The following is a 24,468-nucleotide window of genomic DNA, read 5'->3' as shown; positions in this document are numbered from 1 at the left end:
AGCTCCATGGCTTTGTAGTACGACCGTACTGCATCTGATGAGCATCTGACGAGGTAGGGACAGCGTTAGGTGCGCAACCGGCCATGGATGTCACTGGAATATTCAAGTCAAGCAAAAACTAGCATTAGCAATCATAACAACCAGGCCACATCTAAACAAGAGGGTAATTTTTCCCCCTACTGTACTCTTTCAGGTATTTTTTTTCCAAGCTTAAAGTGGCGCCCTTGATGCACTATCAAGTCATCTTAACTGACCCAAAAACGTCAGCTACTGTCAGTGGAGTCCGTTTTCTCCTCGAGTTCATGCGTGCCACCAACTCACCACCGGCCGTCCATTGCCCAGTTTCAAGGCGTCAAGCAATGCACAAGAACAAGTGACGCCGAGAAACTGTACTGTCGCTTGCTTCACGGCGCAAGCCAAGCAAAAACGGCTCGCCTGAATCCGGTAGTAGCTGACACCGCAAAAGCACGGCTTTCAGTTGGGGTTTCAGTTCAGTGTTGCAAGCAAGGAGTTCAGTTAACCAAAAGGAGTAACTGGCACAGGGTTTTCAGCTGGAAAATCGGCCATTTGATCACTGCAGGTAGGCTTTAACCGCCCGTGGCAATGATGCTAAGCAACCTTCCTGGGTAAGAAAGCGGTGCTGTTTCAGACTTTCAGTTGATTAAAATTTACGCCTTTGTTTTCAGTTTTCAGGCCATTTCGTGTCCGCTGCACCTACTGCCTGTATAATTGTATAAATAGGGAGCGCCAGAGACAGCTCTGCAGCAGAGGTGCCAGTCTCTCTCTCTCTCCCTCTCGCAGTTCGAGCTCTCATCAGCTGCAGTGGTTCAGGTTCTTGATCTCATCACTCTTTCAGTTAGCATGTACAGTAGCAGTAGAAATTCAGTTCTTGCATCTCTTTGATTCAGACTTGCTACTCTGAAGTGTTTTTTTGCATGAAAAAATGAAACAGAGAGATGTTTCTGAATCGATGTCGATTCTGTTTCTATCAAGCTTTTGCTACTTAATTCGAATTTGCAACAACACAAATTAGACAAACACCAGTATACATAAAGTCTAGGGTGATATTTCGAAGAAAAAAAAAATCCAATCTTTACGTGTCAGAGAAGAACACTGAAAGTCAATGGTGAAGGGGCCACGGCCCAGAGGCCGTGTCCGTCGTGGACTCTGCCTATCGATCTCTCCGGCCGCCGGAAACAAATCAAGAACCCGTTTTCCCGCGACGATTGCGGTCGAGGGATAATCTCCACCCTGCCGTTGACCTCGTGGTGATCGATTCCGCAGGGCGGCGACGGGAGGAGGGGATGGACGGGGAGCAGGCGGCTCGGTGGGCGGCGGCGCAGGAGAGCGTGCCCGTCGGCGCGGACCTCGTCGCGGCCGCGCTGCGGCAGCTGGAGTTCCTCGCGGCGGTGGACCGCCGCCGGTGGCTCTACGAGGGCCCGCTGCTCAACCGGGCCATACGCAGGTACGGATGATGCGAGAAATATCTTTTCTTTTTTATTGTTTTTTCCGTCGCCTTGGCTTTTGACTATTGGAGAAGGCAAGGGACGGTTCATGCTTTTCTCGTGGTTGGTCGTCGGCTGATCATCTTTGTCGAGCCTGGTTCATGATCAATAGATAAATCCCTTGGAAAATCATGAGATGTAAATGCTGTGCTTCAAAAAGAAAAAAACAGAGATGAAAATGCTAAAACTTGGTTGCAAGTTTCTTTTCTTGATGGAAATAGCTAGTTAGATAACAAGTGCTGCAGGAGTACAGCTCTATAAGGTGCCTGAACTTCAGTTTTGTGGTGGAATTGAGACGACAGCTGAGACCAATTGCATGTATTCTTAATTTAGTTTTGGCCTTACCTGGAGATATTTAGTTAAAATTAATGCACGTCACATAAAAGTCACTGTCATATTGAATTAGTGGTTTGATGATTTGGAAAAAGAAAATTATGAGGAAATTCTCTACTGCTCTTGGAAACAGAAAAATTGTGATCCGATTCATGTCCTTGGATGGAAACCATTGACCTTTTTTTAAATTATTTTGTTGCTATGCTAGGTACAAAGCTTGTTGGCTTCCCCTTCTTGCTAAGCACACTCAGGCTCCTGTTGTGGATGGATCATTAGTTGTCCCTCTTGATTGTGAGTGGATTTGGCACTGCCATCGCCTTAACCCGGTATGCATCTTTCCAAAGATAATCATCATTGATTCATGATGTTACTCCCACTGTATGGAATAATCCAAACACACATTAGACATCCACCTGCATTTTATTGTGATATATAGGATATGACTGTATTCAGAAAACTCATGAGGTAATTGTCCAATTGCACATATTTCAGGTTCAGTACATAAGGGACTGCAAGAAAGTGTATGGCAGAATACTGAACAATGACAATGTTGAGTCGTCCACTAGAACAAAATCAAAGATTCAGTCAGAGAAAGTTTGGAATGAGTTGTATCCTGAGGAGCCCTTCGAGTTAGAGTACACAAGTTCTTCTGAAACTACCATGGGTGTGGACCCTGGAGCTACAGAGGGCATTTCCTATGATCTGGTTTCAGCTGTTAAGAGACAATCTTCTTTCTATTATCAGGTATTTAAACAATCTTTACTCCACTATATGCTATGTGCCTCCGTGTTCCTGATTCCACATAAAAGTCGCTATTTCAATCTTAACTTCATATAACTGAATAGCTTTTACATTTTGGACGACATACTAGAGATTAATTGCCTAGTTTAATCAATCCAGTAAGTGCAGGTGATCATTATTGAAAACTTATTTTTATGATCCATACATCAGACAAAAGGATCTGTACAGGAAATCAGAAAATTCTCTTTTTTTCCTGCAGGTTGGAACACCAACCATGCATGATCAGCGTTTTCTTGTTGAAGCATTAGCTCGATACAAGGCATTTCTATATCTGATCAAGATGAATCTGGAGAAAGGAGTGCAGCGCTTCCGTGTACCAACCTACGATGTGGATCTCATGTGGCACACGCACCAGCTGCATCCTATTACTTACTGCAAAGATATGTTGAAGCTTCTTGGAAAAGTTCTGGAGCATGATGACACCGACGCTGATAGATCTGAAGGGAAGAAGCTTGATGTTGGATTTACAGAGACTACTGAACAGTTTGAGAGTTCCTTTGGTGTAAGATACTGGAAGGCCGGATGTATGTACCGTGGCAACATGCCGTCTCCTGTGACATCCGCTCCTCAGATATTCAATACTGAGGTTGGATCTGATATCTGCAAAATTCAGCAGAGTCTTAATGTTCTTAAATTAACATTTGTAGAGGTATGCTACTCTCTTCTTCAAGTAAAAGTCAGTACAAGGCACATAATTCTTGCTCAAACGGTCTGATCTGATAATACAATCAAAATGATGTGTGTTATACTAATAACTACTATAAACAGTTGTTTCAGGACACAATAGATATGATAATTTCATAAAACCAGCTACCATTCTTATGCCAAGATTTTCCTACTAAATTTATCATTGGATTTGAACATTTCCCTTCTTTGCAGTTATATTTGCAAGTTGTGGACATCAAGAATTTGCCATCTGCTGTTCCCAAAGAAAATGTGTATGTAAGGTTCACCAAGAATCAATCAGATATGTTTATTAGTGATGGCGGCAGGTTGGATATTTCCACTGTTACAGGAAAGAATACTGGAGCTGGTTTACAGTGTGAACCTACTGGAGAACTCATTCTGACAGTAATGGTTGATCAGGCATCCAAGAAACCAGAACCAATAGGGAAGGTTTCTATCCCACTGCACGATCTGACAGGGCCTAATTCTAAGCTCTCCTTTGAAAGGTGGTTTGAACTGAAAGCTCATGCTGGGCATGCCACTTCCGCTCCTGTCAGTCTTCGTGTTGCAGCCTCTGCTACTGTTCCAAGTAGCGCGCAGAAGGTGTTTAGCATGGTCAGGACAGAGCCTTTCTCTCTCAAGTCCTGTCTTTTGCCACACTCCAGTAAAGATCAGAAGATGGGCAGCTGGACTCGTTTCTTGTATGATTGTGGTACCGAGGTTATCCGTCTTCAGATAAGGTATTTTTCTTGGATTTCGAATGGATGAATTCTTGCTCTGCAACTGTATGCCAAAAAATGCATTTGATGATTGGTACTACACTACAACCTTGTAGTGATGCTGTTTTCCTTTCCGTTTAAAGTTTAAAATGTTGTTTTGCCATCTATTCGTTACATCTTCTAAATGAGGTTAAAACATGCAAAGTTGCAAATTGGTAGCTTCTTTAGGAACCAATGTTGTGCTTATGAAGAAATCTATAATTAAAAATCAGATCTACAATTGATATTATTAGGAGTCTGGAAGGACTTTACTTGTGGTAATTTTGTTGAAATTGACTTTAGAACATTATGTCAAATGTAAGACAATGTTCTTGGTGATGGGGGCTGAGAGTAATGCTAGCAGGGTAAACAGAATTATGTTCCTGTAAAAAGAACAGTTTGTCAATTTACTACTAAGGGGAACAATGCTAGCAAGTGAGACTAATGAGTAACAACTCCCCTGTGGCTCAGGGAGCACAAGGTAAAGAATACCACAGCTTGCAGTCGGGAATTGGTTGGAGTATTGAAGTCGACAAAACAGCAACTTCAGCTAGCAGAATTCAAGGAAAATAAATGGACACTGAAAAATTCGAACTTGTCAATCAGTGATAGCACCGATGGCAGTATGCTCGAGGTCAAAGGTGACAACCAACTGGTAAGCTAACTCAAGCTCAGTTCACAGTGCTATCTAGTATCCAACAATCCATGTAGCAAACTTAAATTTCTAGTACTTGTTTGAACCAATCAGATAAAGCTCTACGGGGGAAGGAAACTCGAATACGAACGCAAATGCTGCAATTGTCACTCTGAGGATGCCTCAGCTGTCACCGCTGTGAAGTTCAGTGCTGAGCACCCATATGGCAAAGCTGTTGCATTGCTGGACACTGAATCTCAGTTGATCATGGTACACTTCTACTTGTGGTATCATTTGGGGAACCTGAATTTTATTTCTTTCTGCTAACATAATAATGTTTGCTATTCTTAGGTTAATGAGGATGATTTCCTACTTCCGTGGATCACAATATCATTCCTGTTCGTGGATGCTGACAGCAAAGATGGTGCAAAGCTCATCAGTGGTGCTGTGGTTCAGAAGGCTGCAGTGTCCGGATCTGACACGGCCATGGTTTCAGAGACAGAGACCCTTGGAGCACGGAGAGCGACTGTGGCTCCTGTGCAATGTGGCACATGCAGCACGGCAATTGGTGATGACAAGGTCATGGCAGGCTGCAAGGCTGACCATGCAAGATCTGGTGGTTGCAGGCCGGCTGTTGCAATTGGCAAGAATGGTGACGCTGAGTCTGCTGGCTGTGGGGTCCGCTGCGGCGGCAACTGTGGACCCATAGTTGTTGACGATTCCAAGGGCGACAATGCTAAGTCTGGAGGCTGTGGATCCGGATGTGGTGGTGGCTGTGGTGGTAGGGGAGGCTGTGGCACCTTCAAAGCGAGCACCATGACTGAGGGTCAGGCCAAGTCAGGAGGCTGCGGCTCTGGCTGTGGTGGGGGAGGTGGCTGTGGCACCCTGTTGAACTCCAACGCCAAGGGTGACCATGGCCAGGCCAAGTCGGCTGGCTGTGGTTCAGGCTGTGGAAGCGGCTGCGGTAATGGCATTGTCACTGAAGGCTTGAAGACGAGCCACGCCAAGTCTGGTGGATGTGGTTCTGGCTGTGGTGGCGGTTGTGGAGGAGGCGGTGGCTGCGGCGCTCTACTCAACTCCAGCGCTAATGCTGGTCAGGATCTGACTCTGACCAAGTCGGCTGGTTGTGGTTCTGGGTGTGGTGGCGGCTGCGGTAGTGGCACGGTCATCGAGGGCTCCAAGACAAGCCACGCCATGTCTGGCGGATGCGGTTCCGGGTGTGGTGGCAGCTGCGGCGCCCTGTTCAACTCCAGTACTGCTGCCGGCCAGGGCCTGGCCAAGTCGGCTGGTTGTGGCTCCGGCTGCGGTGGTGGTTGCGGTAGCGGCATGATCATCGAAGGCTCCAAGACTACCCAAGCCAAGTCTGGCGGCTGTGGTTCTGGTTGTGGCGGTGGATGTGGGGGAGGCGCCCTGTTCAATTCTAGCTGTGCTGCCGGTCAGGGCCCGGCCAAGTCGGCTGGCTGTGGTTCCGGGTGCGGTGGTGGTGCTTGTGCTGCCATGGTCATCGAAGGCTCCAAGACCAGCCATGCCAAGTCCAGCGGATGCGGTTCTGGCTGCGGCAGCGGTTGCGGAGGTGGCGGCTGCGGCGCGTTATTCAACTCCAGCACTGCGGCCGGCCAGGCCATATCCGGCGGCTGTGGCTCTGGCTGTGGCAGCGGTGGCTGCGGCGCCATGGTCACTGAAGGCTCCAAGAGCAGCCAGGCCAAGTCCGGAGGCTGTGGCTCCGGCTGTGGTGGTGGATGTGGCGGCATCATGTTCAACGCGAGCACCAAGGCCGGCGGCGAGGGCCTCTCCATGTCAGGCGGCTGCGGTTCAGGATGTGGTGGAGGCTGTGGCGGCGGCGGTTGCGGTGCCTTGTTCAATGCATGATCCAAAGCTGCTGGCCGGAGATTGAGCCTGCCGGGCGGCGGTGCTCGGTGGTTGGGTGGCTAGCCGCCGGCGATGGCTTTGGTAGCTCTTCCGTCGGCTCATATCCGGAGTGTGAACTCCCAAAGGATGGATAACGATAGGCAGCATCATGGCATGCATGTCGGTGTGCGTTGAGAATTGAGGTGTGTCTTGAGCTTGTAAGATAAATAATCATGTCGTGTGGATAATAAAAACAATGGATCGGCTGCCACTCGGTTGCCGCGGTGTTTGTGCGAACGGAACAAGTCGGCTTGTTTAGTTCCACATCACATCAAACTTGCGGTACATACATGGAGTACTAAATCTAGATGAAATTAGTTTACATCAAACTTGCGGTACATACATGGAGTATTAAATCTAGATGAAATTAAAAACTAATTGTACAGTTTTATTGTACTTTGCGAGACGAATCTTTTGAGCCTAATTAGTTAATGTTTGGACAATAATTCACAAATACAAAACGAAACGCTACAGTGTGCTACAGTGCTGACACAGTGATCTTGGCACTCCAAAATTGGGCAACTAAACATGGCTGCCGGTGAGATCTTGGTGTTCCTGATGTTGTAATGGGTAAATGGTTTAGTAATGGGTAAATGGTTTTACAAGCATAAAACTTCAGTCTTGCCAGCGCATGGCGTTGGGCGGTTCGTGGCTACTTGCAACAACCAGGAGCTAACAAGTTCATCCAGCTTTTTTAGAAAAACAAGGAAAAGAAATTTGAGAATTTTCCTTCTTCTGTTCACTCACTTTATTATAAGTATTTTTTTTCTTTTCTTTGATTGCCCTCCGTTCTTGAATTATTTAAATTATATAAAAAAATCTATTTGTAGAGTTATTTTGGATTGTTCCAACATTCTTGAGTTGCTCAACATCTACTGTTTCCATCAGTATAATTTAATTATCTGTGGAATCTTTTGTTTTTTTCATTAAAAAAGACTGAGGTACTGAGAGTGGATACGGCATGAACAACTGTGTCAGATGAGGCAAATATGACTTGGCGATCCAGGAACCGTGGTGGGTGTCAGATGAGGCAGGCAATTACGTCGTAAATCATGACAGAGTGTTGCACAAAAAATACCTGCTATGTATACTTTCTTTTTTAAAAAAAACACTATACATACCTCTCTGTTATGTTTTTCTAGTATGCGACGGCCATGGGTGTGGCTGCAGTAGCTAGGACCTAATCATAGATTGGATGTTAAAGAGAGGAGAAATCCTAACTAGATGTCACGACTCACGATCGCACGAAGATGGAATGAGTTTTTACATGGCAAGGAGAACCTAAAACCGTTAGCAATGGATCGGTTGCCGTGGCGCCTGTGCGTCTGCGCGAAAGAAACAACTCTGTGCTGGGCAGATCCCTGCTTTTCGTTGTGTATGCGTGAAAGGGGAAAAAAAAAAGTTAGCGACAGTAGTCTTGCCCTCTGCAAGGCGTTTGGTCATTCATGGCTGCTTGCGACAAGCAGGCGTTTCTTTCTATAAATAGCAGGCGTTAACAAGTGCCCGGCACAGAATTGGTCAGGTTCGTTTTTTTTTCTTCAAATGTTGGGTGTATTTCCTTCTTCAATTTGACCATTTTTCTTCAGGATCTATTTCTTCACTGATTTTACTCCGACCATGAATTATGTTGATATTGTAACAACAAATCCGCTTTCAGTTATTTTGGATTGTTCCTAAAGCTTTTATGTTGTCCACCGTACGTAATCAACCTGCAAAACTTCACGAGTTTCGCTAGCCACTACATTGCTCTGTCTAAATACTGGACTATACCAATTTTGTTGACAGCTGGTTGTTCTCCATCCAACAAAGCCTCGAATGACACAACAATGACTAAACCGTCTTCCTTTATTTCCTATGTAACTACCTTCTTCGCTTGCTCTTCGTTACACTCTTTAAAACAAACGCATCTAAACTCATGTTTTCCTCAAACGACCTCAATATGTGCATGGGTGGAGGAGTGGGGGCTCAAGCACCCCTCCCTTCCCTCTCCATACACACCCATCCACACACACGTCCGAAAAACTCCCAATAAAAGATCACCATAGTCATTAACTACGGCGAATTGTGAAATGTTTCGTGGGCAATGCTACGGTACACCTTTTACGGGTAAGATGTGAATCAAATCTGGACCTTTGATTATAATGAGAAAAAATCAATTAGAAAATAAAAGGAAAATATATCTCTGCGCCATTATCTCCTCAAGTCCCGGTCATACACATATGCATGCATGCCGCTAATATATCTGCGCCATTATCTCCTTAAAAGTCCGGTAATACGCATGCATACGCATGCTGTTGCAAACTTTTCATCTACGTGTTTGGTGTTTGGTGCACCGTCATGTAGTCATGTGTGCGCTTACACAAAATTTATACAAAGCTATGATGTATTTTCTACAAGGTAACATAATTACGCCGGCTGTTAATAATTATTGAAAATCCATACACACTTGAAGTTAAAACAAATTCCACATTTGTCATGTTGAAATTTAGAACGGAATTACACTACCATATATTATATTACATGGCACCTATAGTCTGCAAAATTATAACGTGAACAAAAATAATCCCTAAGATGTGTCTCCTGAGGACTAAGTGATGAAATTTCTAGATTTGTTGCAGTCCATGCATGTTCACCTGAGAGGGGAAAAGAGAGAAACTTTAATTAGATCCAATACAATAATACATGGAAGTTAGTATCTAATAGGAAGATATTGCCCCCACATTTTTGTATTTTTAAATGTATATGATAAATATTTAATCTATTACCTCCTAGGAGGTAAAATGTCTTTACATCTACGATCCATGTTTACTTGGAGTACCTTAGCCTGACACCACCAGGCGATTGCTAGTTCAGCCCAAAGAGATTTGTCCAACACGAACCGTGAACTCTCACATTCACTTAATATTTTGGTGGCTAGGAACGCTTTGCGATTTAGGAGGCCCGAAAAAGGAATCAAGGGTGCGCACGAAAATGCCTGCTCCACCTGTTTCCCTCTATCATTTCCACTGTGTGACGGGTGATGGCGATGTGGGCGTGGTAGGAGAGAGCACCGGTCTCTTCCAAGAATCGTAGTCATGGATCGAATGCCAAAGAAGAGAAATCCTAACCAGATGCCACTAGTCGACGAAGGCCCTGTTTGGATACACAATGCTAAACTTTAGCACAGTGCTAAACTTTAGCACCCTCAAATGGAGTGCTAGAGTTTAGCACTTGGGGTTGTTTGGATACAGTGCTAAAGTTTAGCACATTAGGTGAGAAATGACTACATTGCCCTCATTTATGACTGGCTTGGGGAAAAGTGGAGAGGAGAGAGAGGGGGGCAGCAGGGAAAAAATGGGCTTGGGACCACTTTTAGCACCCATTAGCACCTTTTAGCACCCCTTGGGTGTGCTAAAGAAAATGGGGGTGCTAAACTTTAGCACACCCCTTTTAGCACTCCTGTTTGGGAGTCCAAGTGCTAAAAGGTGCTAAAAAGTGGGGTGCTAAAGTTTAGCATCCCCTCTCCAAACACCCCCGAAAAGACGGATGTTCGATCGAGTCGGATGACCACGACAACCTTGCCGAAAGGCAGTAAAATTATGGAGCCCGAAGCGTTTGTCCTCCTAGTAGTTAGCATAGCATGTATTCAGATGGGAGATGGGAGAGGAATTTCATCCTAATAACACTCATTAAGTGTAGTTATCAAGCTCTTAATTATGGTAAAGAACTTGATAATACTACCTTATCCTAAAAATACACTCTTTACGGATGCATGCTCATTCAAGTGTCTAGTTTTGCTAGTTTCTAAGGTTCGGTTCATTAATACGCATGCATGCAGTTTATTTGATCACTGAACATCATTAGTTGCATTCATAGTGATTACTAAGGCAAGTTCCAACCCATAGTGTCCATAAATAGTATCAATCTTGCCAAATTTTTCTCCATATTTTTACATCTTTGCTCATTAACTCTCTTGCCTCCTCAATTTTTTGCCTACATGACTATATTTAGAGGGTGTTTGGTTCCACATTGCTAAACTTTAGTTGCTAAAGTTTAGCAACTTTTAGCTGCTAAACTGCCAAACACCCTTGCTAAAACTTGCTAAAGTTAAGTTGCTAAAGTTTAGCACTTTAGCAAAAAACTTTCTAAAAGGTGGACTGGACAACCTATACCCCTCATTTATTGCTTGTCTCCCCCTCCTGCGCACCTTTAATAAGGTAGATAGATCTTTTTACAGCTCATTAAATGCCTTTTAACAAGAGTATCCCAATAGCTTTTGCTAAAGTTTAGCAACTAAAGTTTAGCAAATTTTAGCTGCTAAACTTTAGCAAAAGTAACCAAACAGGACCAGTTGAGATGGACGGTTGGGACTGGCCTAACATGCTCTAATTTTTGTTAAAAAAACGTACCACTTACGTTATTGTACAATGAAGAATCTTTAAATAAAATGCATTTATTTTTTACATCCACGGGTGTGCGTGCTAGGTAGCCTAGAGCACGAGGCGCGCATGCAGAAGCGCACGGGCGGGACGCGGGAGCAGGTCGTTCTACCGCGAGCATCATTCACTGCTCGTCCACCGCACCGCCACGCGCCCGGACTAGACGAAGCGAGTCCCTGACCCCGACGCGGCGCTGCCGCCTGCCGCGCTGCCGCTGTGCACCGGCCGGTTCCCTCCCTTTCCCTTGGGCGCCGTGGCTTGGAGGCAGAGCAGGCGACAAACCAAGTGGGCAGGGGGGGATCCCGGAGCAGAGCAGGGACGGGCAGGGCAGGGCAGGTCAGAGCAGGCGGCGCCAGCAGCATCCATCGACCCCGCCGCGCACCAACCCCAACGCCTCCTCCTCCCTCGTCCGGCCCTCTGCCCCGCTGTACTTGCTCTTGTACACGTGCGCGCCTAGCTCCAGCTCCAGCTCCAGCTGCTCCGCTCCACCCCCATGCTCGCTGCCTCTACAGCTTGTGGGGCAAATCCGAATCGTTCCGACGGACGGAGAGAAAAAGGGGGAGGTGCCAGGTAGCGGGCCGCCATCATCGCCCCGGAAAGGCGACCGAGCGCGGAGGAGGAGGAGCCAACCAGAGATCTCCGATCCTCCGTCGTCAACGACCCATCCGTCCGCCGTCGTCATCACTCCGCTCCATCGCACACGTACGTCCTTCCTCTGCTTTACGCTTCTCTGATTCCGATCTCCGCACCCCCATGATAAAGCAATGATTCGGTCCAGCTCGGAGCATCGCATCGCATCGCATCACTCGCTCACTCCCCTGCACCGCGCATCCCAGAGCCTCTCGCTCCCGCTCGCCGGATCCCTCCCGGCGGCGGCGCCTCCGCCGCTCCGTTCCATCCGCCGCAACGCAAGCGCACGCTCTGCCCAGCGATCGCAGGCACCGCCGGCCGCCGAGCCGTGATCCTCATCCCTTCCCTGATTTAATTTCATTTCATTTCCTCCAGGCGGCGGCGCTCCCTCCCGAGGCGGCAAAGTCAACCCCTGCATCCCACGATCCGCTCTGCTCGGGCGCAGAGCCAGCCAAGGCGAACTACCCCGCCCGCCCGTTCGCCGGCCAAGGCGCCCAGGTCAACGCCCCGAAGCGGCGGCGGCCGGCCATCCATCTCATCGACCCCGCGCGGCGGGCCGGAGACCGACCTGAGCGCCGCCCGCCCCTCCGGCGAAAAAAAAAATGGGGTCGTTCAAGGGCCACGTGCTGCCGGGCACGCTCTTCCTCCTCGTCGGCCTGTGGCGCGTCTGGTCCTCGGTGGCGCGGTTCGCCGCCGAGCCGTCCTCCTTCCGCGTCCGGGCCTGGAACCCCGTCTCCGTCGCGTCACCATCGTCGCCGCTGCGGCTGCTGGAGCTCTACGTGATCGCGGGCGGCGCGCTGGCGGACATGTGCGTCGAGGTGCTCTACTCCACGCACCTCCACATCTTCTCCGGCGGGGAGATCAACCCGGCGCACCTCAACGACCTCGAGCACGGCGGGATGCTCCTCATGTTCTTCCTCTTCGGGGCGCTCGCGCTCGCGTCCCAGCTCAAGCCCAGGTCAGTCAGTCAACCTCCTCGGCGTCGTTTTCTCATCTTCTAGCACAGTTATGCACGGATCAGCATCAACCAGCGCCATCCACATGATCAAAGATCGCTTTTTTTTGCTAAAAATTCATCTTTTTATTCGTTTCGAATATGAGGTTGAACAAAGATTAGAAATTTTGATCGGAACAGCAAGATTAGGATTTGGGTTCCGGATGAACTCGATGATCTTCAGCCAGCCAAGCCAATTGCCACGGTCTGGCTGGCATCGTACATGTGAATTGAAAGGAAAAGGTGGGGTTGTTGGTTGGGTTAGTTGGGTGGCGTAGGAATCTTCGCCGCCGCAGATGGTTCTTGACTATTGCGGCGTCCGCATCTGCCTCGCTCACTGCCTGGGTTCTTCTTGAGCGATCGGCTGGTGGCTGGTCCATGTGGTCCAGCTAGTCCAACTTGGCTTGCAAATGGCAACAAGTACTTGTACTGTTAGTTTCGTGCCAGTGCTGCTTTTTCCGTGAAAGAAATTCCTTCGTAGTGCTCTGCCTTTTTGAATGCCTGTAAAAGTGCCCTTCTTTATTTCAAAATAAAAAAGAAGTGCCCTTCTTCATCAGGTAGCCAATAGCCGGCCAAAGTTTGATGGACATGGTAATTTTTGGGCACACTGGTATTGCTGCTAACAGTGTGATTACTTTATTAGTAGCTGTTATGTCTGTGACAATGGTCTTCGGTGTCACCCTCAGGTCAGTCTCAGTGTACAGTTTCATTGTATAGTTATCAAGACTGAGAACTAGATAACTGTGCTAGCGGAGTGTTACGAGGATAAAACTCCTCTCACATATGATGAAACTCTCATCATCAATGACCTTGCCAAGTCAACATAATTGCTGATGTGATATAAAATTTAATGTTCATAACATTCTTCATGAAACTCCATTGAGACTGGCCTTAGGCCCACATCATTGCAGAATCTGAATCAGCATGGATGATGATGCAAAAGATTTGCCATCTCACCCTGCATTCTTGAGCTGGACAAAAAGGGAACTCATGGAGATGTTTATGTCCCTTTTCTTTTACCTTTGGAAGTTGATGTAGGTCCAGGTTGTCACTACTCACGACTGCTGATTGCTAAGTACAGTAGCAAGTGCAGTCTGACTCTGTTTTGCATTTGAGTAGTGTTGGGCCCCCAGGACGCCAGATATCGCTGCTTAACCTTTTCCCCTGCAATCATACTGTCAGTGGAACGGAATCCCTGCTCGACCTTTTCCTTTTTCCTGCTGCAATCATATTGCCATTTTGTTTTATCTTGTTATGTTGTCCCTGCAACCATTGATAACTATAGAGAGTGATGATGCTTCACACTGCAAATTAGTACTACGGTACACAGCAATCATTACCTCATTACCCTGTGGAGGACAATCATTCTGACCATCAACTGGTTTCAGTGCTTCGAACATCTTTTGTTTAGAGGCATAATTGCTTAGAGGCACAGTTTCAGTGCAAGTACTGAGCTGTCAGGATTTGTTTGATAAAGTATGAATTTTGCCCGAACAGTTCTGTACCTCAAGAATTTGCTAAAATTCTTATGTACAGAGCAACAGCAACTTGGAGAAATGGGTGACCTGGTTGCATAATCGGTCAAAATAGGCCATGTATTTTCCTTCACCTGCTATTGTTTCAGTTAAAAGAACGAAATCGCACCTTACTTCTCTCATTGTCATTTTCAGTTTTAACAGAGTAACAGTCAGGTAAACAAAGGATTATCTATGGTGCAGAGCTAACATGGTGATCGCTGCAGGTACATGCCGTTGACCGATGGCGTGCTCTGCCTGTTGGCTGCGACAGCGTTCACAGCAGAGTTCGTGCTCTTCTACTTCCACTCCACCACCCACATGGGCCTGGAGGGCTACTACCACTACCTCCTCGTCGTCCTCGTCGGCCTCTGCATCGTCGCCACCGTCCTCGGCGCGCTCCTGCCGGAGAGCTTCCCCGTCGACCTCGCCTCCGGCATCCTCATCGCCCTGCAGGGTCTCTGGTTCTACCAGACGGCGTTCACGCTGTACGGTCCCATGCTCCCCAAGGGCTGTGCCCGTGATGCCGACGGCCACATCGAGTGCCATTTACACGCCGCGCAGGAACGCTCCGAGCAGCTGGCGAACTTCCAGCTGTTCGGGCTCGTGTTGTTGGCCTTCCTGTACGTGCTTGTGTGCTACGCCGTCGCCGCGGCGAGGTACGGGCACCCGGACTTGACGGCGATGCACGACAAGCACGTCGCGGCGATGGAGGGTGACGCCGGCACGGGCTCCCGGGAGGAGTGCGCGATCTAGTGGCCATTGCTGCTTCTCTGCTTCTTGGATTTGGTATAGGAGTACTTGAAGAAATGGCTGGGCCATTGAGAGTTTTCAGACTTGAGCTCGGCATACGGGTAGGGAGTGTACATTTTGGGATTAATTAAAGAGAAATTACCAGAGCCTTTTTCTCCTGAAATTTACAAAAAGGTTTCATGAGTTGCTTAACTTGATTTGTAACAGTCACTGATTTTTGTATGCTTGTTACATGAGGAGTAGAATAAGAGAAGGAAAGTTCTTGTTGATTGGAAAATAGTTCTTCATAGAAAATTGTGTTGTACAACATGATCAAGTGTTCTGGCCCGGATCTTCTTTTCTTTTCTTTCTAATGCCAAAGTGAGAGTAGCAAGTAAAGTTTCAGATAACACAGTCTGAGTTGCTGATGTTCTTCTGCTCTCAGATATTGCTGCAACTGATTGAGTGGCACCTGAAAAATGAGTCCCATTTCAAGGACAACTTCTGAAAAATTCGTGCAAACTGCCTGCTCTCTTTTTTCTGATTGTATTTTTTTTCATTAATTTTCAGCTGGTTCTTAGTCTGGATGATGTTCCTTTTCTTTACTGGTTTTATCATTACTTTTCAATAGACTCCCCTTTTCCGTCTGCTTTCTAGTAAGATGGGTTTTTTAGCGTTTCACATTATGATTCGACAAAAAAAGGTGACTGAAATCACCTTAGAAAAATAGGCGTTTCTCTACTAGTCACTCTCGTATTCTGTTAAATCGAGTCCTCGTTTAGTCACCCCCAACTCCCAACTTTGGCACTATGCAAAAAGAAGATTCCTCATCACATCAAACTTGCGGTATATGCATGGAGTACTAAATGTAGACGAAATTAAAAACTAATTGCACAGTTTTGTTGTACTTTGCGAGACGAATCTTTTGAGCCTAATTAGTCAATGTTTGGACAATAATTCACAAATACAAATGAAACGCTACAGTGTGCTACAGTGCTGTAACAGTAATTTGGCACCTCCAAACTTTGGCAACTAAACAAGGCCCGAAAGGTTTTAAGAATTTGATGGTTGTACTTTCTTTTGTAGGCCGTTATGGTTAACTTAGACATTTTGCAATTGGTCTTAATGTTTTGATTGATAGCCCGTTATTGCATATATTGACTAGCTAGTAACTAGGATATTGCCCGACTGCGTCTGTCGTCATGTGTACTATCCACTAGTGTCGGGACAGACCAACTGTCGCACAAGCTCTCAAGTTCTACTCTTTAGGATCATTCCACAATTCACTAGTGACCCCAACCTCTTAAAGATCTACTCAAACCTCCGGTCCGTTCCGCCCCATAGCCGTTATGATGCTCAAATAGAACCTTAGATAGCCTCTTAGCATAACCATTATGGCGCCCAACCAAAAATCCAATCCTCGTCCAAGCACAACCGTTATGCCACCCAATTGAAACCTCCAAATATCATCCCAACCTAGAAATTATAATACCCAACCAAAACCCTAAACCTTAACCCCATCTAGCTGTAGTGCCACCCAACCAAAATCTCAAATTATCATCCAAACCCAGCCATTATAATGCCTTTCCAAAACTCTACGAAATCCGTTCATAATTTCTTAAAATTATTTTGAAAAATACAACTAATCGATCCATTAATTATTTAGAAACTTATTTCTAAATAATTAATAAACCTTTCATCCTTTATCCGGGAATTCACCTTTAAATGCCAGGTAATTCCCAAAATGTCCATCATCCTCCTTGTTTCCATTCCTTAGGTATTGATTGGTGTATTGTTTTATTGATTGTTGTCTTATGCGCTTTTATCACTCGGTAGACAATCAAGAGAAGGATGACAAGTCAAGACCCTGGTCGACCTGAGAAACGTTAAGGAAGCATCAATGAAGGCAAGTCCTAGCACCAACCTCCTTGAACATATTTTGAACTATATTTTTAGAAATAATAAAATTCACCAAGATAATAACTTGACTTGCATTTTCTAAAAGGTTATAGGAGCAACCCACCTCTACTCTTTTCTCGCATTGACTTGCAGCCGCTTCTTGCCAGAAATCCTATTAATGATACCAGTCATGACTATATCAATGACCGAGCGTCATTTAGAAATAGAATTCTCTGAGAATATCACAATCATTATGTTTTATGGAAAACCCTATGTCGTACTTACATCCATGGGCCCACTAGAAAGTTTGGCAGTCCCGAATATGGGGTTGTACTCTGAGGCACATCTGACATTGAAACTATGGCACAGGACGTCATAATCTACATGGAAAGACAGGAACTAGCTGAGGATTAGAAAAGTAATCATTATAATGAGAGTACGACTTCTCTAGTCGTATCCGACTAGTATTCTTGTAACCAACCGACCTGTAACCCTACCTCCATGTAAATAAGGCGAGGCAGGGATACCCTCCAAAGCAATCCAATATAACCAACACATAGGACGTAGGGTATTAAGCTATTCAGTGGTTCGAACCTGTCTAAATCATGTGTCTGCGTTTACCTTTGAGTTCTTGATCTCGACGAGCTCCACCAACCAAAACACTACCTCAGGCACCCCCTCGGTAGGTTGCCAGGTCTAAACACTGAAACCCTAGAAGGTGTGAGTTTGTAATAAAATCAACCAACTAAAAAGTTAGAACCCATTAAGGACAAGATAAGGAAGTAAGGGGGCAGCCTTGCTAGAGGATCGTGTCTCAAAAGTTTACTTTGGTCGTACAAGGACCAGGTCATGGGAAACTCATTCTCGTGAAATGTGCAACCACACTAGCCAAAAAGGTACAACCTTTGGGAGTGTTTGTTTATGTGAGGTCTTGATTCACACCCCACTAGCTGAACCTAGTAAATAATCCCAAGGGGCCACGGTGGGCAATAAGTAGACTGGAGCAGGACCTTCGCATAGTCCTAGGTTCAGTCGGCATGAGTCATAGGCTGAGGTCCAGAGGACCTGGTGCCATTGTATGCCATGTAATGATGCATCTATTTCCAGGGATAGTGTCCATTTGTGGACGTAATATGACCCCTGTTTGGACCCAGCTGTATCTGTGGATGGAACTAGGGAATGTTGTCTAGAGATAGACGTCGGTGGGTACGGGTTTCATAGGTTAGTATCACCTTTCGCGGAGGTATGGGCTGATCGAACGTATGGGTAAAGTGTACACCTCTACGTAGAGTCATAAATCTATCTGGATAGCCGAGGCTCATGGTTACGAGCCCACATAGTCAAAGCTCTTGTCGATTAGCGATCATGTGTTCCATAGCTTGGGTGTTGGTGAGGTAGGGCTGAGGCCCCAAGAGAGTAATCTTTAAATGAGGTGTAAGCCGGCCCAGAATGACCCTGACGGCCTCTGGAGCTTCTTTCAAACTTAGGAACTGGTAGGGGAGGTAAGATTCCCTCTCCAGGGCCAACAATATAATAAAATTGCCTTCTTCCTCTTCTTCTTCCAAAATTCCACCTCACCTTGCATTAAATATGCTTATTATCAAACCTCATACCCTTCCCTTGATCTCCCCGGCATCTAATATAATTTTGACACTAGGATTTGCTGAGTACCATTCATAAGTGTAGTCAAGCTTGCTTTCATTGTGCAGGTATAGGTCTCCGGGTGTTTCAACCATCTTGTTAGTGGATGGGCACTTGCACTTCTCTTCACTGCGATAAGGTGAATTTGATTTCTTATTAATTTATACGTCTTTTATTCCTTAAATACTGAACTGTGATGATAACTGTAATAGTCTACTAATCCAGGGACTAATATAGGTGATCAGCGGAACCTTCAGAGTAAGGCCCCCACATGTTAAGCTTTTAGAGTGGCATAATCTAGAGACTAGAATTGTAGATGTAAATCTTCACTAAGGAAGAGATACATTTGTGTGGTCTCTACACAAGAATGATGTTTTTTCATTTAAATTCATGTATAATCGTCTCGTCAGTACTAGTGGCAGTTGAGACTACTACTAGTATGCGATACTTAAAGAAAGGGGTAATCTTAATAAAAGATAATCTTGTTAGAAGAAATTAGAAGGGTGACAAATACTGCTGTAGTTATGCAGAATCAATTAACCATCTTTTCTTTAGATGCACCTATACCAAATTTCTACGCCAAGATGTTTATATTGTATTTGGTATCTCCCACCCTCTAATATTTATGATTTGTTTCACGGTTGCGCTAGGCAAGGGGACACAAACCAAATTTATATTTACTGATGGGGTTGCAATTTTTTGTTGGCAATTTGGATGTTTAGAAATGATGTGATTTTTGAAAAATGCTGACTGAAAGCTTTTTTGCACGTACTATTCAGGGAACGTACCAGCTGCGATACGGGGCCAGGTTTCACCAAAATGAGAGTGACGACTAGGACTTCTTAATTTCAGCGTGTCTGTCTTCCGAGATGGCAGCACTTTAGTTTAAATGGATGGTCCTTTAATTTGAGAATTTATTTTTGAGTGGAGTTCAAATGGATGGTCTTTTAATTTGAGAATTTATTTCTGAGTCGGTTTGATTAGTACAGATTGTAATAGCTGCTGATTGATCCGCTCGAAATAGGAAGCCGGATATTTATCCATTATCCGCCTATGTAGACACAGCTGGTGCTGGAGTTCTATGCGGCGCCGCCACTAGGCTGCTTTCACCAGCCAGCCACCGCCAATTCCTGGTGTCCGTCTGCCGCTGCTAGGCTGCTACCGGTGCCATGCATGCTTTGCCCTGCTGCCCCTGAGTGCTTGTTGCACTAACTAGTTCTACACGTACTCTGCACAGGTTGGCTCTTGGGTTGTAAAATAGGCGCAGCAGCAGCAGAATAAAATGTTTTCAATGTCTTGGTCCTCTTCGTTGTCAAAGTCTACGAAATTCTGCAAGTAAGAGAACCTGCTTGTCCACCAATTCAGCACAACCACACAAACAATTGGGGATTTGGTAGGGGAATTCAGAAGGAACAAAGAAAACAACTAAAGAAGTGAAACAAAACAACAGCCGCATGGGCCATCGTGTTTCTCTGGACAAGCAGATGAGGCGGAATTCCATGCCCTTGTTAGGTGTAACGTGGGCCACGGATGACAGGGTTCCACAGCGACCTCGCCCTTGTTTACTTTGCGAATTTGGGAGGTGCCAAATTACTGTAGCAACACTGTAGCGTTTCGTTTGTATTTGTGAATTATTGTCCAAATATTGACTAATTAGGCTCAAAAGATTCGTCTCGCAAAGTACAACAAAACTGTGCAATTAGTTTTTGATTTCATCTACATTTAGTACTCCATACATGTACCGCAAGTTTGATGTGATGGAGAATCTTCTTTTTGCATAGTACCAAAGTTGGGAGTTTTGTGGGAAGTGAACAAGGCCTCTTCTACTTGCTCCATCTCGGCTATTATTGCCTTCCCCTACATCCCATCGGGCTCTCCATCCTGTTGCAAAGCAGCAGCAAAGGCAGAAAGCAGCGAGCAGAAACATAGAGCGAGCTGACGGATCCAGCAACCAGCAGGCTCCATAGGGAACCAGGAGCACTCAGTGAGTCCTAATGTCCTATAGCTTGCTCTTTCTCGATCTTTATAGATATGAATTACGATAGGCATGCCACTGATAACCGTGTAAATGCAGATAGCAATGGAGGTTGTGACGGGAGCACTGCCAAGCGTCATCACAAAGCTCGCTCATCTGGCCGCCGGTGAGTACAATCTGCAGAAGGGGCTGAACGGTGAGATCAAGTTCCTCCAAAAAGAGCTGGAGAGCATGAAGGGTGCCCTAGAGGACATCTCCAAGAATCCTCCAGACCAGCTTCCCAATGGGGAGAAGATTTGGGCTGGGAATGTGAGAGAGCTGTCCTATGACATAGAGGACAGTATTGACATGTTCATGGTACAATCCAAGGGTAGAAAGCTAGTCAATCAGCATGGTCTCAAGAAAGCAATTGGCAGAAGCCTCGATCTATTGATGCAGCCCAAGATTCGCCGTAAAATTGCAACTGAAATCAGGGAGATCAAGAGCCGCGTCATAGAGGTGCACGAGCGGCGCCGCAATTATAAGGTCAAAATTGGCGTTGATAAGCCTGTCACAGCGGCTTCGGATCCTCGTTTATCCACTCCGTACCTGGAGGTGAAAGATCTTGTTGGTATTGACGGGGCAAGAGATGAGATAATCAAGATTATGACAGAAAGGGAAGAAGTACCCATGCAGCAAGGCAAGATTGTTTCAATTGTTGGATTTGGAGGGCTGGGCAAGACAACTCTTGCTAAAGCAGTTTATGAAAAGATTAGAGCAGGATTCGATTGTTCTGCTTTTGTTTCAGTGTCTGAAAATCCTGATTCGAAGAAATTACTAAAGGGATTGCTCTATGACCTTGGCAAGAGCATCAATGAAGAAACGTTGGATGAGATGCGGCTTATCAATATTCTCAAAGAATTCCTTCAAGATAAAAGGTATAAAAGCACTCCTTTCATCAATTTGTACATATACATGAAGTTGTTTTCTTTTCACTGATAATATATGCCCTCCGTTTCATCATGGTAATAAGTATACATAAGGTTGATGATAAATTAATGTTCATGCATGTCCTTGTTATTTTTTTAAAAAATACAACCATTCAAGCTTTATCACGTAATATAGAAAAATAATTTCATAAAGGACTTAAAGGAGACTCCTGACTTTAAAGGACTTGCAGCGCTAATCTAGTTGTTCTTTTAATACTCTAGCTATTCTAAGTTAACAACAACTCCCTAGTCAGCTCAACATACACAGTGTGTGTAAGCATAATGCCATATGTAGTCTAATTTGTTAATAGGATGGCTTTTAATTTTGTGTTGTCATACAAACAGATATATCATTGTTCTTGATGACATATGGGATATTTCAGTTTGGAAATTGATGAGAGGTGCGCTGCCTGATAATGATGCTGGATACAGAATTATCACAACTACCCGCAATTTCAATGTCGGTCAACAAGTTGGTGGTACCTATAAGCTGAAACCTCTTTGCCTTCATGACTCGAAAATTTTATTGTATAGAAGAATATTTGCCAATGAAGACAAAGATGAATGTCCTGATGAGCAGTTGGTAGAAGTCTCTGATAAAATACTAAAGAAATGTGCTGGTGTACCCTTAGCTATCATTATGATAGCTAGTTTATTGGCTAGGAAAGGAGGAAATATAATAGAGTGGTACAAGGTATACAAGTCTATGGGTACTGGATTGGAAAATGATCCAGATGTGAGTAATATGAGAGAAATTTTGTCACTTAGCTATTATGATATGCCATCCCATCTAAGGACATGTTTATTATATTTAAGTCTATTTCCAGAAGATTATATGATTCACAAAGTTTGTTTGATAAACCTTTGGATAGCCGAAGGTTTTATTCAACGTGGAAAACAAGGCCAAAGCCTATTTGATGTTGGAGAGAGTTACTTCAATGATCTCCTCAATAGAAGTATGATCCAACCAATGCATGACTGGTACTCTGGCCTGGTACAAGGATGCAAAGTACATGATATGGTACTCGATCTTATCTGTTCCTTCTCAAATGAAGAAAACTTTATTACAATACTAAATGATATGGAAAACACATCATCAAATACAATCCGGAGGTTGTCCCTTCAAAGTGCCAATGAAGATCATTCTATGACTTGGACTACAAAGAGCTTGCAACAAGTGAGGTCAGTTTTTGTATTTCCATCTGCTCTTGATTTAATGCCGGCCCTTGAGAGTTTCCGAGTTACACGTGTCCTGAATCTACATGGTTGTAATCTTTCACAAAGCTACAGCCTTAAGCATCTTGGGAATTTACTTCACTTGAGGTACCTGGGACTACGTGGCACAAGTATTGCTCAACTCCCCGAGAAAATAGGAAACCTCTCATTTCTACAAACTTTGGACGTAACGTGTAACAAAATTTCTAGCTTGCCACCGACTGTTGTTCAGCTAAGAAACTTGATGTTCCTATACACTGACTGGTCTACAATACTGCCAAGCAGGATTGGAAACATGGCATGCCTCGAATATCTGCTATTACGCATTGATGACTCCACCATGGATTCCATAGAAGAGATGGGCCAGCTACTGGAACTGAGGGTGCTGCGTATTGTCTTCAACAATTGGAACAACAATTTGGTGGAGTACCTAAGCAAGCTGCAAAAGATTAGGAATCTATACATTGAGGTCATCGATGGTCGACGCAGCATTGGTGGATTGGATGCCTGGGTTGCCCCTCAACATCTTTGTAGATTGAATACCGTACGGAGCTGCTGGTTCTCAGCACTTCCAGCTTGGATGAATAGATCAGTCCTTCCTAACCTCTCCTTTCTATGGATCGCCGTGAGGGAGCTGCAGCTAAAGGATCTCGAGATCCTTGGGAGGTTGCCAGCTCTTCGCTCTCTAGAACTGGAGGTGGACCGTGCGAACCTTGGAATACATGGGAGATTCGATGTTGGTGCTGGCTTGTTCCCGTGCCTTGTACACTGCAAGTTTTGGGGATTTGTAGAACCTGTCGTATTTCGGCAAGGAGCTATGCCGAGGCTCAGAGAGCTTTATCTCGACCTGTTCTTTATGTGGGAAGCAAAAGAAACCACCAGCAGCGATGGCGGTCTCGACATGGGCATAAGGAACCTACCATTGCTGCAGGATGTGTTCATCGAGTTGCGATCTGAAGTGGCCAGCACTGAGGAGGTGGAACATGTAAAGGCTACACTGAGGCGTGCAGCTGAATTTCATCCCAATCATCCCCGCCTTACTATACTCTGATGAAGTCGATAAGCAGGTGAAGATACAGACTACATCCAGTGCTCAATTGCCACATGCAGCTGAACTACATCTTGGTGAACCTTGACACTAAAAGGTGAGGCTGCTGTGGCTTCAGTTGTTTTATCATCCTTCTTGTTTCCTCCTTTCCCATGTTTTCCAGAAATTCTTTGTTTCTGTCTCAGATTCAGATTGATAATGGACGTGAGAAAATATTTCTCGTTATCGCCAATCGCCAACATTGCAAGAATTATGATGCTCGCCGATAGACGGTTCAAGCAAAACTGACCCTGGTTGATGAATTATGCACAGACAGACGAATCTAGGTGTGCATTTTCTCAGTATGTTTTTTTTTCGCTTTTGCCAATCCAAACGTCATGGGTCAGGAAATATGGGTTGAGAAAAATGTTCAGCTTTGTGATTGTAGCACTAGGACAACACTCTGGCCCCACCTCCCACTTTAAAAGTACTACTTCTCTGTCCCAAATAATAGGTCGTTTGGTTTTATTAAATTTATAAATTTTATTATGCACTTAGATATACCCTATGCCTAGATGCATAATAATATCTATGCATCTACAAAAGCCAAAGCGATATATAATTTGGGACGGAGGGAGTATGACTATAAAGTGCATAACAGTTAAATGATCCCAATAATTAACTGTTATGCACTTTACAGGTCACTAAGCAAACTTACAGTTAAATGATCCCAATATTTAAATCAACAATATATATACGCAAATACCATGTAGAACAGGTGTTTGAAAGACATGAACATTTTGGCAGAATATAGACATAGAAAGCTATACTAATGATCCTAAATAGCTGA

General features: G+C 45.1%; 3 protein-coding genes across 7 annotated transcripts; all 3 read left to right on the top strand.

Moving 5' to 3' along the window:
- The first annotated feature begins 294 nt into the window (after positions 1-294).
- Positions 295-6,922, top strand: LOC101778218 (glycine-rich domain-containing protein 1). Of its 2 annotated transcripts, XM_004979705.4 has the most exons (10): positions 295-580; positions 687-831; positions 1,285-1,465; positions 2,047-2,164; positions 2,331-2,582; positions 2,839-3,288; positions 3,519-4,045; positions 4,535-4,718; positions 4,812-4,967; positions 5,049-6,922. In XM_004979705.4, exons 3-10 carry the CDS (start codon positions 1,305-1,307, stop codon positions 6,564-6,566), a joined length of 3,366 nt encoding a protein of 1,121 aa, XP_004979762.1. In that variant the 5' UTR covers positions 295-580; positions 687-831; positions 1,285-1,304; the 3' UTR covers positions 6,567-6,922. The 2 variants fall into 2 exon arrangements, with proteins under 2 accessions (XP_004979762.1, XP_004979761.1); XM_004979704.4 differs by lacking the exons at positions 295-580; positions 687-831 and having other exon boundaries at positions 942-1,465.
- Positions 6,923-11,077: 4,155 nt separating this feature from the next.
- Positions 11,078-15,223, top strand: LOC101777130 (transmembrane protein 45A). 2 transcript variants are annotated; one of them, XM_012848344.2, is made up of 3 exons: positions 11,078-11,725; positions 11,802-12,611; positions 14,389-15,223. In XM_012848344.2, exons 2-3 carry the CDS (start codon positions 12,256-12,258, stop codon positions 14,915-14,917), a joined length of 885 nt encoding a protein of 294 aa, XP_012703798.1. In that variant the 5' UTR covers positions 11,078-11,725; positions 11,802-12,255; the 3' UTR covers positions 14,918-15,223. The 2 variants fall into 2 exon arrangements, with proteins under 2 accessions (XP_012703798.1, XP_012703797.1); XM_012848343.3 differs by having other exon boundaries at positions 11,081-11,725; positions 12,029-12,611.
- A 4,954-nt stretch (positions 15,224-20,177) lies between these two features.
- Positions 20,178-24,055, top strand: LOC101775767 (putative disease resistance RPP13-like protein 3). 3 transcript variants are annotated; one of them, XM_012848341.2, is made up of 5 exons: positions 20,178-20,417; positions 20,508-21,325; positions 21,722-22,558; positions 22,877-23,736; positions 23,825-24,055. In XM_012848341.2, exons 2-4 carry the CDS (start codon positions 20,514-20,516, stop codon positions 23,640-23,642), a joined length of 2,415 nt encoding a protein of 804 aa, XP_012703795.1. In that variant the 5' UTR covers positions 20,178-20,417; positions 20,508-20,513; the 3' UTR covers positions 23,643-23,736; positions 23,825-24,055. The 3 variants fall into 3 exon arrangements, with proteins under 3 accessions (XP_012703795.1, XP_022684599.1, XP_012703790.1); XM_022828864.1 differs by having other exon boundaries at positions 21,722-23,736; positions 23,831-24,055; XM_012848336.2 differs by having other exon boundaries at positions 20,179-20,417; positions 21,722-23,736.
- The last annotated feature ends 413 nt before the right edge of the window (positions 24,056-24,468 follow it).

Source organism: Setaria italica, chromosome VIII (genome assembly GCF_000263155.2).
Source record: "Setaria italica strain Yugu1 chromosome VIII, Setaria_italica_v2.0, whole genome shotgun sequence".
Classification (NCBI taxonomy): Eukaryota; Viridiplantae; Streptophyta; class Magnoliopsida; order Poales; family Poaceae; genus Setaria; species Setaria italica.
This window is presented reverse-complemented; position numbering and strand designations above follow the sequence as displayed.